At 44.2% G+C, this 13,278-nt stretch overlaps 1 protein-coding gene across 1 annotated transcript; it reads right to left on the bottom strand.

Annotated features, from left to right (window-relative positions):
- Nucleotides 1–665: 665 nt before the first annotated feature.
- On the bottom strand, nt 666–12,219 carry CALM1 (calmodulin 1). Its single transcript, XM_041396994.1, has 6 exons — nt 12,011–12,219; nt 9,055–9,085; nt 7,948–8,091; nt 5,856–5,962; nt 4,265–4,400; nt 666–4,045 (listed from the first exon to the last, which is right to left on the bottom strand). Exons 1-6 carry the CDS (start codon nt 12,011–12,013, stop codon nt 4,017–4,019), a joined length of 450 nt encoding a protein of 149 aa, XP_041252928.1. The 5' UTR covers nt 12,014–12,219; the 3' UTR covers nt 666–4,016.
- Nucleotides 12,220–13,278: the final 1,059 nt, after the last annotated feature.

The raw sequence follows: 13,278 nt of genomic DNA, 5'->3' as shown, positions 1-13,278 counted from the left end.
GAAGAACATGCTGTGGTTCTACCACAGTTCTGTGTCAGACTTCACTTAACAGATTGAAAAAAACCCCCTAAACAATAAAACACCATAACCCAAACAAACCAACCATACCCCACCATGAACAAACAAACTAACCAAACAAAAAAAAAAACCCAAGCCAAAACAACACTATGAAATAAAAAGAACCCAAACCCTAACGGGATTGCGGCAAAAAAGTGTTCCAGTTAGTTCCACGGCAGAGGATAAGCAAGCTGTATTAACTCTGCTATTTCTAAACCCCAAGACTGTGGTTTTAGTCTAGGATGCTGTCATCTGGGAACAAGAATCTGCATTCCCATCACACACGTGCTGCAGTGCAGGGCCCAGGACAGCCTCGGGCAGGCGCAGGGCTGGCAGGCGCAGCTCTGTCCCCTGCCCACACGCCAGCCCCACGGCCACGCTGCAGCCAAGGCAGCAGTAAGGCACAGGGTCCTTAAAGCGTTTCCCAGAACGTCTGTGCCTCTGAAGCTGTGCAAGTGAGACAAATGGTTGGGGGTTAAGAATTCCCTGCATCATTAACCCTCCCCACCCCGCACTCCAGCCCACCCAGCAAACAGAACAAATGCCCCATACCTGGAGATCTTTCGATGCCTGAATTTTTAATAAAATAAGCATGATAATGAATAATCTATGTTAAGCATTTTCTTACCCTTTATTTTTCATTATGATCAGAAGAGGAATATGATTAACAGCAGTTTAAACTTTAGCAGTACAATTTCAGTATTAAATATAAAACTACACTGCAAGTTGATGTGTTTTAAAAATGGTTATGTATACTCTAGCCTTAAATTTATGTATCAAATACAAGTAACTCAATTGTTTCTTGCCTTGACAATTAACATATCTAACAGGTTTCAACAAGCCAGACATCCATCTTTTCCATTAAAAAAAATAAGCAAGCACACCAACTCTTATTCATAGCAAGAGGGGTAAAGACTCAACACTTTCCTGAGTGTTGTGCAAATAATAACAGGTTCAAGAAAGTCAGTTAAATAAATGTAATGATAAACCTAAAGCTAAGCTGGAGGACCTTTTGATTAACTTCATATTTCATATATTATTTGCATCAGTTGAGAGCAACATGAGTTACAGAACTTCCATGAAAACAAGCCACTTACAAGCAGGTGTTTAAGCTTGATCAGTTTATTAAAAGGATTATATGACACGGTTGCCTGCAATAGCAGGGGACTGGATCTGATGACCCAGGAAGTTCTTTCCAGTCCCATGTTTCTAAGCCATGCACCAAGTGTATCCAGCCCACACTTTCACATTTGGAAAAAGCCAAAGCCACACACACACACTCACAGGAAAAAAAAAGTTTAAAAAAATTAAAAAAGACCTTGATGACACCATTTCATTTTTCTAGTTATTCACTATGCAGAAGGGAACAGAGCTTAAGTCCTGTACAGAGGATACATTTACTCGAGGTTGATGTGGTACTGAAGTCAGTTAATAATTAGATACCTCCAGGCAGATTCAGTTACAGGGCATACCAACACTGCACACTGCCAGACAATTTCTAATCAAGCCAAGAACCTCTTGCAGGATGAGGTCTCTTGCTAGCAAGCACAGAGCACACTGAGTAAGCTAAAAGCAGCTGTTCTTAAGTGAACTACCCTACCAACCATGAGTGAATGACAGATAAGATGGTAAGAAGCATTTACCTACTAGGCAAGTTCTCTGCACACCCAGGCAGAAGTAATTAGTTCAGAGCTGCAACCATCGTTCCTACCTTGCCTGCTCTTGAGCACGTTCTTTTAAAAGCTGGTCTACAGAATCAGTGCAGCTATTCTCAAGCACTACTAAAGCAGTAGTTTGCAGCTGCTATGCAAGACTCTACTTTCAAATGGTAGTCAGACATTCCCATCATTGAGGCCGGTTTGCTTGGACAGCATTCACAGCCACAGTATTAAGCCTTTGCAACAAACAGATACCTAAGCAATTGCCTACATTCAGCCCATCTAACTTTTAGGCACTTGGTTAAGGTGTCTGGGTCCCTTGTCACCCAGAACTCCCCCCACCCCCCAGGGCAAAAAAATTAAAATTACTGAAGGCAGGCAGTCTCAATTGCCTTCTGGAGGTGTCTCTTGACCCCCCACTGAGCAAACCAAGTTTCTTAACACACGCACCTCAGTTAGACAGGATGAATGGAGACTTGTATCTCTTCCTAGAGATGGTATCAATATTCTCCAAACCCAAATGCAATCAAAACAATGATGGTTTTCAATCCATTACATTTGGAAACAAGAACTTACAGTCAGTAATTATGCTGTAGTCCCTCCCTCCCAAGCATAAAAAGCCTTCCACATGGAGGCTCTGCTTAAAAAAAAATAAGAAAAAAGAAAGAAAAGCATTCTTCTTTCAGACAAAGAAGAGTGCACACGGCTGCTTTGCCACTCATTCATGGGGAAGCTGAAGGATCAGAGAACACTTATTCAGAGAACTGGAATGACTAAGCACTGCTAGTGCATGCAAAGCAGAAGTAACAAGATCGTTTTTAAATTAACCCTAGTCCTCTTCTCCACCCCACAAAATTCATGCAAGTGTTTGAAAAGTCAAGACATAATAGCCCCAGTTTCCAAAAAGGCTTAATTTGGTTTTTTAAATATATATTGTAAAATGTCCTTTTGATTTCTTTCTGCGGGCAGATAAATGCATTTTTGGCATGTTTGAGAATCACGGATATCTATGAAGTCCATGCTGTTTAAATTCTCCCACTAGTTTTCATAACCTGTCAAAAAAAACATAAGCAACCTATACATGTTTCCCCAGTATTGACATGCATGCTCAGAGCTCTCCACTGTAGTGAAATGAGGTGTTACTTCTGTGCTGATAGTTGACGAGTCAGCATTACACGACTTTGAGACCAACTAAATTAACATTGTCGTAATATGAAAGGCAAGCACAAGTTCATTTATTTATAGCAAAGGTCTTGGGTTACAGGAGGTCAGTTCTTGCCATCTTGAAAAGATAGGGGATAACTTATTGCATACATGTGCATTATAATTTAGCAGCAAGTCATTCATAGAAACACTTCCTTCCTACTGCTTTTTTGGTTTATTATCTCAATTATATATATATATTTTAACTTTACAAAGCATTTAACACCACCTTTAAGTTAATGGTCTTTTATTGGAAAAAAAAGACTAGCATTTACAACTTGGAATGGACATAAACTGTAATATCTTGAACAGCAATGTTGATAGTTGTGCTGAAGTCCACAGGCTACTCCGCCAGCTCCAAGTCATGGTACAGAAGGTTTTAAAAATATGAGAGTCCAAAGATGCTCCCTTGGTGAAGGTTTCTTTTAAAAATTTTGTGAACGGTAACAGCCTGACACCCGTTTCACTATAGTGCAATGCAGACAATGTTAAACCAGTATTTTTACACAGACATGCCATCCATAGTTAAGATCATCCTATTTTTGGAGCACACTGCTACGTACAGGAGAACCATTCGACCTTTAGGGCATTTTCTTTAAGTTTTGCATCCTTCAACCATTTTGCTGCATACCATCCTGAGGTATAAACCAATTTTAAAGTAAACCAGCTATGACAATTTATACTACAAATTGAACTAGAATCCACTGTTGAACAAGACAGTGGATCCTTTAGATTTTTTTTTCCTTTTAATACACATGTCTGACTGCTCAATTGTCAAGCTGCATGCATGAAAAACTGGCCAGCCCAAACAGTGTAATAGTCATTAGCAAATGGAACTTTTGAGTTCACTAAGTGCTTCCTTTTTTTTTTTATTTTCAAGGTAGTACAATTATTTATATTGTAAAACTGATGTTTAACTTTATCTTTTAGGGACAGGACCACCAACCATTACATGCAGTTTGTGGACAGAAGGTAATTTGACATTCAGTTTTGCTATACAGAAACAGAATGAATAAATGAACATTTTTTTTTTGCAAGAGGTAAGTAAAAGATTCAATTTGATTCTTCTAGAGGAAAAAAGGTGTAAAGGAGGTCTCTTCACTTTGCAGTCATCATCTGTACGAATTCTGAAAAGATAAAAAGTCACTGTGATTTACTGTCTCCAGCGTACTTCAAAAGTGTCTAAAATACAGTTGGCATAAAAAAGCACCTTTCATTGCAGCTAAGGTTTTGTCCACAGAAGTGGACAAGCAAATAACTAGTGTCTCAAGTATTAAATTAATGCCTTATGCAACAGGCTTTCCTCAGTCTGAATAATGGTTGAGTCAAGACAAACATCTTTTTACCTTCATAGTTGACTTGCCCATCCCCATCAATGTCTGCTTCTCTGATCATTTCATCTACTTCTTCATCTGTTAGCTTTTCTCCTAAGTTTGTCATAACATGGCGTAGTTCTGCTGCACTGATATAGCCGTTGCCATCCTATGAGAAAAGAGTTGCACAAGACCATGAACAACAATCCTGACATTGGCTAACGTGGAAACTACACCTAGGTTTCCAGTAACTGCTTCTGAAGCAGCCTTATGGCACCTGGGACAGATGTGCAGACCTGGCACACTGTACAAACTGCAGTATGTATCAGTCCCACCGCCTTCTGAGGCATGCATGACACCATATCCTTCCATACAATTATTGTGCTGTAATAACAACTGCATGCCTGACTTGTAGTTGTGATAAGGTATTTTTAATGTTTTTAAAGAGCTTTCAAAAATAAACACAGAAACAAAACCAAAAAAGTTTTTGTTTAGTCTCTGCTGCCTAAGCAAGGCCAAAAAGAGACCCACTTCCCCACCAGCAAGAATGAAGTCAACTTTCTCTTCTGTATTAACACTACCTCTATAATCAGACAGCAGCTGACTATGTTAGGCTTCTCAGATAAGATGATAAAGAACAAATCAAAGAAAGCATTTAATTTCTACTCATAAGGAGCTTTGAGAAGTTTTATGACAAAATTAAAAAAAGAGAAAGAGACTTTTAAACCAGTGTCCCCATTTGCAACATCTAAACCTCCAGCTCTGAGCCACTTCAGAAACTCCATACCCTGGAAGAATACACTATCTTAGAGCAGGATATGGCCATCACCAATAGATAACCTACCCCAGTGGCTTTAAACACTAATCTTGTCTGCAGAAATACCCCCACATTTTCAGCTAAGTACTACAGACTACTACTACTTTTTATAGAAAAAAGTGTCAGTCTTCTTAATGCACATGCACGTGCATTAGCTTTACAGCTGCACCAGCCACTACTCCACACAATTCCTGTATAACATCTGTCATGTTCAAACAACTCAAAGAGGGGAACCCCTGTTCCAGAAAACTGACATATGCCCAGGTATTCTCAAACAAGGTCAAGGGAGCTGAGCTCTTAAGTTTTCATGAAAGCAACCTCAAACTTCACATTTTGAAAAGAGAACATGCAGTACTTTGTGTCGCTCCAAATACTGATGACATCATCTTGACTTCAAAGCTTCCATAGGGTAGTATAAAACCATGTGCATCCATGCAAATGTTTCCCCATTCCCCCCGAAGTCAAAAGGTAGAGAAAAATCCCCTTTCTCTATCCACACGTCTCAAAAAAACCCCACACCCCCTCCCGCTGCCACCGTGCATTAAGATCTGCTAATCTCTGTTTCTAAGGAAAGGTCAGAAAGTTTTCCTCATGGATGAGCCTAAAGCTTAGACCTTGCTGTATAAATCAAGTAGAACCAGGATGCAACAGTCCTGGTTCTATATTCAGAACAATCTCTGTTATGTTTGCAATTCATCTGTTTCTACTGGAGGATTCTTTCTCCTTCTAGACACGAAGAGAGAAAACACTAAGGAAAATATAGACATCATTATTGCTTTAGAGGAGTAGTTGTACTTTTAGTAATACCTTGTCAAAGACTCGGAATGCCTCACGGATTTCTTCCTCGCTGTCTGTGTCCTTCATTTTTCTGGCCATCATGGTTAAAAATTCAGGGAAGTCGATAGTGCCATTGCCTTAATGAAAAGAAACTTCCAAAAATTAAACTTCCAAGCTTTTCTTCAGTAACAAGCAAACCAAAATCTGGCATTTGACTTCACCAGGGACAAGACTGCCAGATGCTCTGTTAGCTGTCCTTATAGATGAACTGGTTCCTCTCTAAATTGCTACCACTGCCTTTTTTGCTATTGTAACATGCAGCAGCCACAGCAGCCATTCTGTTCCAGCACAGAATCAACTGCTACCTTCTTTCAAGGACAAGCCACACCATTTGCCACCAAAGCCACAAGTAAAATGCCAGTTTGATGTGTCAAGGTTAGCCAAAAACAAGACTTATTTTTATTTCAAATAACTCCCACAAAATCAACCTTTTAATTTTTTTTATAATCTCTCAGTTGTTGTGTCTTCCAGGAAGAACACATATTAAGCTGCCATTACAATCCAAGGTTATCTACTATTTGGGAACATCACTCATAACTAAACTGTAAACACTTTTTTCTCTCTAAAAATCAACTGCCTTACGAACCAAAGTTGCACACAACAAAAGCAACAGGCAACAAGGACCTGCAGATTCCAGTGACACAAGAAAAGGTGTCATTATTTGTTATTACTGATAAGCTAGCTGTAGGTGTTCTTACAGTTATTTTACTGCAAAACTGATAATCCCTGCTGACATCCAGGCCTCACCCCTGAGATTAAGCTCTTCATTCAAGGCAAAGATTTAAATTTCAGGCTGCTTAAAGCTAGGGAAAAAGTGGTATGGTGAAGAAACCTGACTTGTATAGTCAGGATGCAGCTCTAGATGCCAAAAAGGCACATTAAGTAGTTCACAAAACCACATTAAACAGTTCACTGTTCAACTAAGATCTACCCATTGATTTAAAGAAGCATACAAATTCAGTGCGCAACAAATGAAGTTTAAGAAAATCCTTGCATCCTAGGGATTCCAGCCTGAGACATACACAGCTATCTGTCATCATGGCCAGCTTTATGTACCAGTAAAATATGAACACAGGCCTCACACTCAGTGTTGAAAACAACCTCAATGAGCATGCAGAAGAATAGGAAAGCATTCTGCTGTAACCCAAATTTAAACAGTTGGGCAGGCATACTTGTATGAAGCCCTCAGTCTCCTGTTTTAAATCCACCAGAGCAGCATTTGGTCTGCAGCCTAAAGAGTCTACTATACACAAATTCTACATACCACTGCAGACACTGAAGCTTTTCAGTCTCTGCAAAAACCTAGCAGTTAAAGTCAGCTTACACTTTTTTTTAAGAAAGTAGTTTACTTAGTAAGGCCTGATAATCCAGTAATTTATACTCTTGCCAATATGCTTTCACTCTTCTTTTACAGAATGGTTAAGAGAAAAATCACTATCACAACCAACATACAAGACTAGAGGCTTGACATCATTGAGCAGGGGAAATATTATTCCTTTTTAAAACTGTTAGCCTATGTGGAGTTCAGAAACAACATGTGTTTCAATATGGGCTCTCTGGAGTTCATTTAAAATAATTGTTAGCCTTGATATAGGAAGGTTTTTCTGCCTTTACCTCCAATAGCCCCTTTCTATCTATTTGGGATTTAATACATTAGATAAACTACATACTCCTCCTTCCAAACTTCCATTGAAAACACCATTCCACTTCTAACACATTTTTTGCCTTAGCCAAAACCACAGACATTGGTAAAGCTATGGGCTGACAAAACACATAGAGAAAAGCTGGATGGAAAGAGGTTAATAGCAGGTCAGGGCAAGTCAGATAGCAATAGGAAGCCTGTGACCCATAAAATATTAAAGACAAATGGCATAACTTTGTCCCTGCCTGTTTTTAGTCTCATGAACACTGCTAGCATCTTTGACATCCTTCTGAATTTAGAGTCTATCCAGCATTCTGAAACTGCTGTAAGAGCTCTATGTCAGTCTTGCCAATGCAGTTGAAGCCCAGGTGTGGAGGTCATACACATTAAAGATGATCACAGCACCTTCCCAACACTTACCATCAGCATCTACCTCGTTGATCATATCCTGCAATTCTGCTTCTGTTGGATTTTGACCCAGTGACCTCATGACAGTTCCCAGTTCTTTTGTTGTGATAGTACCATCACCATCTTTGTCAAATAGGGAAAAGGCTTCCTTGAATTCTAGAGGCAGAAACAGTCCCAGTGTTTAGAGACATCACCAGCATAAGAAAACCACAGACTAAAAATGCACTCTACTGACAAAGCCTGGCACAATTCTAAGAAACATTTTCTCTTTTTATCTAACTGTCCCTGTATTGAGAGAATTAACACTCTCAAATACAAATAAAAAATTACTTACAATATCAACACATAATTTTCACAGTAAATTCAAACTTATTTCATGTGGCTATTTATCCGCATTTACAACTCTGTAATTCATTTCCATGCATCTGCATCTTGCCTGAGGCACAGTTGCTCCACAAACAGCAGCTGTCTGAAATAAGGGAAAGGAGCCACTGGGTTCCCTTAACAATTAACAGACTTAGAGGAACAAAAGCATTGTCATTTACCACTTATTTTCAAGTCAGCAGACAATAAGAATTAGTGTCAGCCATAAATGGGGGACTGGTCTCCAGAAGGTCAAGTAACGCTCCTTCTCCTGACCAGCCTGAATTACAGGCAGTTTATTAAAAGATTTATTTAAACTACACTGGTTTGTAAAAATGTGCAATAAACCAATCTGAGGTTTATTTGTTGCCATTTCATTTGTAGTTGATCTTCACTCTATTAAAGAGTACCTAGGTCTCCTTTGACTCTAAGTAGTTCATTTGAGTCTAGCAATTATTTCTGTTTGCAAGAAATCTAGGAGAACTTGGCTCAAGCCTGAACGTCTAAAAAAAAATCATTATCTGTAGTCCAAGGAGTAAGAAGTCTAAATTAAGAGGCAATGAACCAGTAATCTTCCAGAATATTTTTGTCTTTTTTTTTTTTAGTTTGGGATTTTTTTAAGTGAGTGCTTTTCAAAAGTGGTAGTACAGATTTAAAATTATCAAAGATGTTTTTTTCCACTATGCTTGAGATAATTTATTTTCTTTTAGTCACAAGAGCTAGCAAAAAAAAAAAAATTATCATCAAAACACTTACCAGCAATCTGTTCTTCAGTCAGCTGATCAGCCTACACGGAGAATAGAACATTTTAGAATACTGTTTACCGCTAGCTCTGTCAAACCATGAGGCACTTCCTTTCAATTTCAGAAGTGATTTATCATTACTTTCATGAAGTCACTTTCAAACCCTGGAATTCTGCCTCTACAAGGAGACTGCACGCACCTACACCATGCAGCTGTTTCCAAAAGCATACAGGCTAACTTGGTTTGAAACCGCATGTGAAGAACCCAACACCATCCTGCAACTTGGTGAAACAGATTTGGTCCAGTGAAGGACACAGGGCAGGCTCCTTGCAATGGGTCAGAGAGGCACAAAATCCCCCAAGCCATGTGTCTGGGGTTCCACAGCACATGCCATTCCCAGCAGTGCAGTGGGGGGTACCGCACACGCGGGGGCTGATGCTGTTGCCTCGCCCACTGCTCCAGCCCTGCCCGCCCTCCCCAGAGCAGCCTCCAGCCCTCTGCCAGCCCCACAGGAGGGGCTCTGCTGCAACAGCACGAATTACATCTCAGTGTTACAGAGATTTTTGCCACCTCTGGCAAAGAAAATTAGTTTTCACACATCATATTATTTTCCCGTTCAGCCAAGCAGTTCGAGGTGCCTCATCCTGACATGCAGGTTGTTTTATATATAATTTTAAGTGGCAAGATTTAAAATGCCTACTTAGGAACTTCTGTACATCAAGAGGCACTGCTGCATACAAAGGTACACAGCTCAGTGGGTGACCTAAAGGGCTTTCTAGAGCTTGACTGTGACAGCCACATCCTTCCAGAAGCCTCTCTCTATGTATGGATAGAGCATCACAAAAAGCTCCAGTTTGGACTCAAAGGAGCTAACTAGTTCTTTACAGAAAAATATGCCTTTTCCAAGTAAAAAAAAAAAAATATATATATATATGTATATATATAATTTTACATGCCTAATCACAGATACTGAAGAAGAGGTACTAACTTGTTTTAAACACATTTTATTGGACTGTTTTTGCAAATAGAACAGAGAATTTTGTAGGTCGGAGAAGGTAGGCAAAACCCTCTTTTCCTAAAATATTAAGTATAAAAACCATCAAACTGCAGCAAAGAGCAATAAATACAATGGAGAATGAATCAGCTATGCAATGTTAAGCTCTTGCATCTGGGAAAAGGATAGGTTGAAAAATCTTCTCTGTATGTTAAGGAAAATACACAGATCTTATCTGTAATTAGGTAGGGGGTTTCTTTTAAGGTCTGTATGTAATGATTAAACAATTCCTCGCATGCAGTGTGTTGGAGGAAGGAGAAAAGGGTAGAAATGCTAACAGCTAAAGACAGTCTTCTTTAATAACTGCAAAAAGCTTGTGCTCAAAATCCGGCTCGACTTCCTGCACTCTTTGTGATTTTCCAGAAAATGCGAGGTTTCACTTAAAGATTATCTAAGGAATTTACATAACAGACTCACTGCCCTGCAGAACAGGAAACAGAGCCACACCTTGGCAAAAAACCTCCAGCCCACAGCACCAGTTCATTGCCCCATTAATCGGAGCGTTTCTAAAATCATATTTCAAATGAAAAAAAAAAAAAAAGGAACCAAAAAACCCCACAGAACAAAACCCCAAAACCTTCGCACACCCGGTGATGCCGGAGGACACAACCCAACCCTACAAGCCAGGAGGTTCACCTTCCCGAGCAACAGGCACAGCCACTAACTATCCCCACAGCTACAGGACAAAGGTACCCAGCCAGGGCTGGAGCCATCACCCCACCCAGCCAAGTCATCAAATCCTGTCCTGGTGATGTCAGCCTTCTCCTACGGGAAGGGGAGATTCAGAGAGAGAATCGAGGAACACCCACATTGCCAAAAAACGATTAGAGGTCAGTCTGTAACTGTTTCTCCGCTCTCGTAGGAAGCGAAAAACCGCCAGCCCTTCCTCTTGCTCTCTTTTGCGAGCACCCGGCAGATGATGCGATGCGTTCCGGCGGGGCGGGAGGCTCGCAGCCCGCCGGCGCAACAGGCGTCCTTCCCGGCCAGCAGCCACCCACTGCTGCAGTGCGTCCCCGTTTCCCCTCCCTCCCTTCTCCTGCCGGCAGCCACACCACGTCCTCATCATTCAACCGCGAGGGCGCCCGGGCTCCGCGGCCAGCTTTCCCTCCCCATCGCCCTTCCTCCAGCGGGCGGCTGGGGCAGGAGCTTTTCCCCCGCAGCGCCTGGGGAGAGGGGAGGCTGCGCCCCTCCCGCCCCGAGCCCCCTATGCAGGAGCTGGGCCGCTTCCAACCGAGCAACTCGCACAGCGCCCCGTTCCCCGCGGCCGGGGGGCGCGCGGGGGCCGGGAGGAAGAGGAGGAGACATGATGTAATGCAGACAGCGATGGGCTTCGCCGGCGCGGCTGCGTTTTTTTTTGGGGGGGGGGGAACTGGGGAGGACGGCGGGGGCGCAGTAGCTGCAGCGCGGTGCCCTCCCCCGGCCGCCCCCCCGCTCCCTGCGCAGTGCAGCTGGTGCCGGAGCCGAGCGGGATCCTCGCCCGCAAACCCGCGCCCCGCCCCGCAGCGCGCCCTGCCCGGTGCTGGGGCCGTGGCCCCGGGGAGACGCGCCCGGCCCTTTCCGCAGGGGAGGGGAGGCGGGGCGGGAGGGCGCGGGGCCGGGGCGCCCACACGGCAGGCCCGGGGAAAGGGGAAGGAAGCGGCGGAAGAGGAAGGGCCGTAGCTCCGCAGCGATCCCGCGCAAGGCGGCGGGGGGAAGGGAGAGGAAGAGTCCGCAGCCGCCAACCCGCTCACCCCGCGGAGACCCGGGCGGGAAGGGCCCCCGCGAGGCTCCCCCCACCCCCGCTCCTCCCCGGGGCTCCACCAACCCGACCGTCCCCAGCTCCGCAGCGAAAGCACTGCGCGCCAGCCCGGGCACCCCGTGCCGCGCCCGGCCGGTCGAGCGAGCGAGCGAGCGAACGAACGAACGAGCCCCCTACCATGGCGCGGCGGCGGCGGGCCCGGCGGCGGCTGCACGAACTGCGCGACCACGAGCGGCGGCGGCTGCTGCCTCCTCCCGGCGCGGCTCACAGAGTGCTGGGGCTGTGAGCCTGCGCCGCCCGCTATATACGTGGGGCTGTATCCCTCCGCCGGAGCGGGGCCCTTTTCCCTCCTCCCCGGCGCGGTATGTGCGAGGTGACTGCGGCGGGCGGCCCTGCCCCCTCGGCGGCCCGGCCCGGCCCCTCCCCTCCCCCGGCGGGGCCGCTCCCGCAGCCCGCGGCCGAGCGCCCCCAGAGGGGCGAGGGCAGCCCGGCCGCGGCAGTGGCTCTGCTCTGCCAAGCGCTGGTGCTGGTGCTGGTGCAGCCCGCGGGGAGCCGCCTCGCCGCCGGGTCCCTGCCGGGTCCCCGCCGCTCTCCAGGCTGGAACCCCCGGAGCGATGCCATCTCGGCCAAGTTGGTGTTTTTTTATTTTCTAGACAGCATCCCGCCGGCGGGGCGGGCCTGCGCTGCCCCGGGGAGCCCGGAGCGGCACCTGGGAGAGGACGATGGCGCGGGGACGGGGGAAAACGTTAATAAAGGACTCTTTTTTCGATGACAAGGCGTGTGTGACAGCGACTGTAAAACAAAATGTTGAAGCGAGCACAGCTGCCTTTTTATTAATCATAGGGCTTTTGTCAAGCACCAGAATCCAGGCGACGGCGAAATTTAATCCAGAAGCGGATGGTCTCCGACTGAGGTGTGTCACTTCAGCCTCTTCAGAAGCCTGCAATTGAGAGGCAGCAAAAGCATGTCCTGATGTCAAAGCGTTTTCTTCATTTCTTCCCTGTCAGCTCTGAGGATTTTGTCCACACTGGTAATAACCCCCCAAAAATACTGTAGTATTCACACTGTACCTCCTTTAACAGGCATGGAAGCACAAACGTGGACCCACTTTGGAATCTAGGATTTTGGTTCCACTCATGACATGTTCCCTTAGATTTTGAGATTTGTCTTACTTCGAGATATTTTTATTTGAAGGTTTTAGTTTGGGCCTCTCTCTGGATTGGGAGGCTTGCAGTATTTCCAGTGTGGTCATGATTCTGATAAATCTGCTTGCAGTATAGCAAATCTTTTGAAATTCATTTGTCTAGTCTATGGTTTTGAAAAATCATGCATGCTTTCAGTGTTTGAAATAAAGACAAAATCAGTTTGGTTCTGTTTAACAGTTTCAATAGCTCTGCCACAGAAGTTACAATTTATTTGCTTGCCCTTCTGGAACATACAGATAG

Source organism: Onychostruthus taczanowskii, unplaced genomic scaffold (genome assembly GCF_017590055.1).
Source record: "Onychostruthus taczanowskii isolate IOZ18803 unplaced genomic scaffold, ASM1759005v1 scaffold1, whole genome shotgun sequence".
Taxonomy (NCBI): domain Eukaryota; kingdom Metazoa; phylum Chordata; class Aves; order Passeriformes; family Passeridae; genus Onychostruthus; species Onychostruthus taczanowskii.
Note: the sequence above shows the minus strand (reverse complement) of the source record. Positions and strands in the feature narration are given on the sequence as shown.

Bases quoted from the DNA above. Each gene is read 5' to 3' on its own strand.
- CALM1 (XM_041396994.1), bottom strand. The intron at 8,092-9,054 runs GTAAGTGTTTTG...TTCTGCCTCTAG, and splicing joins GACTGAAGAACAGATTGCTG to AATTCAAGGAAGCCTTTTCC. The intron at 4,046-4,264 runs GTAAAAAGATGT...TTATCTTTTCAG, and splicing joins TGGGCAAGTCAACTATGAAG to AATTCGTACAGATGATGACT.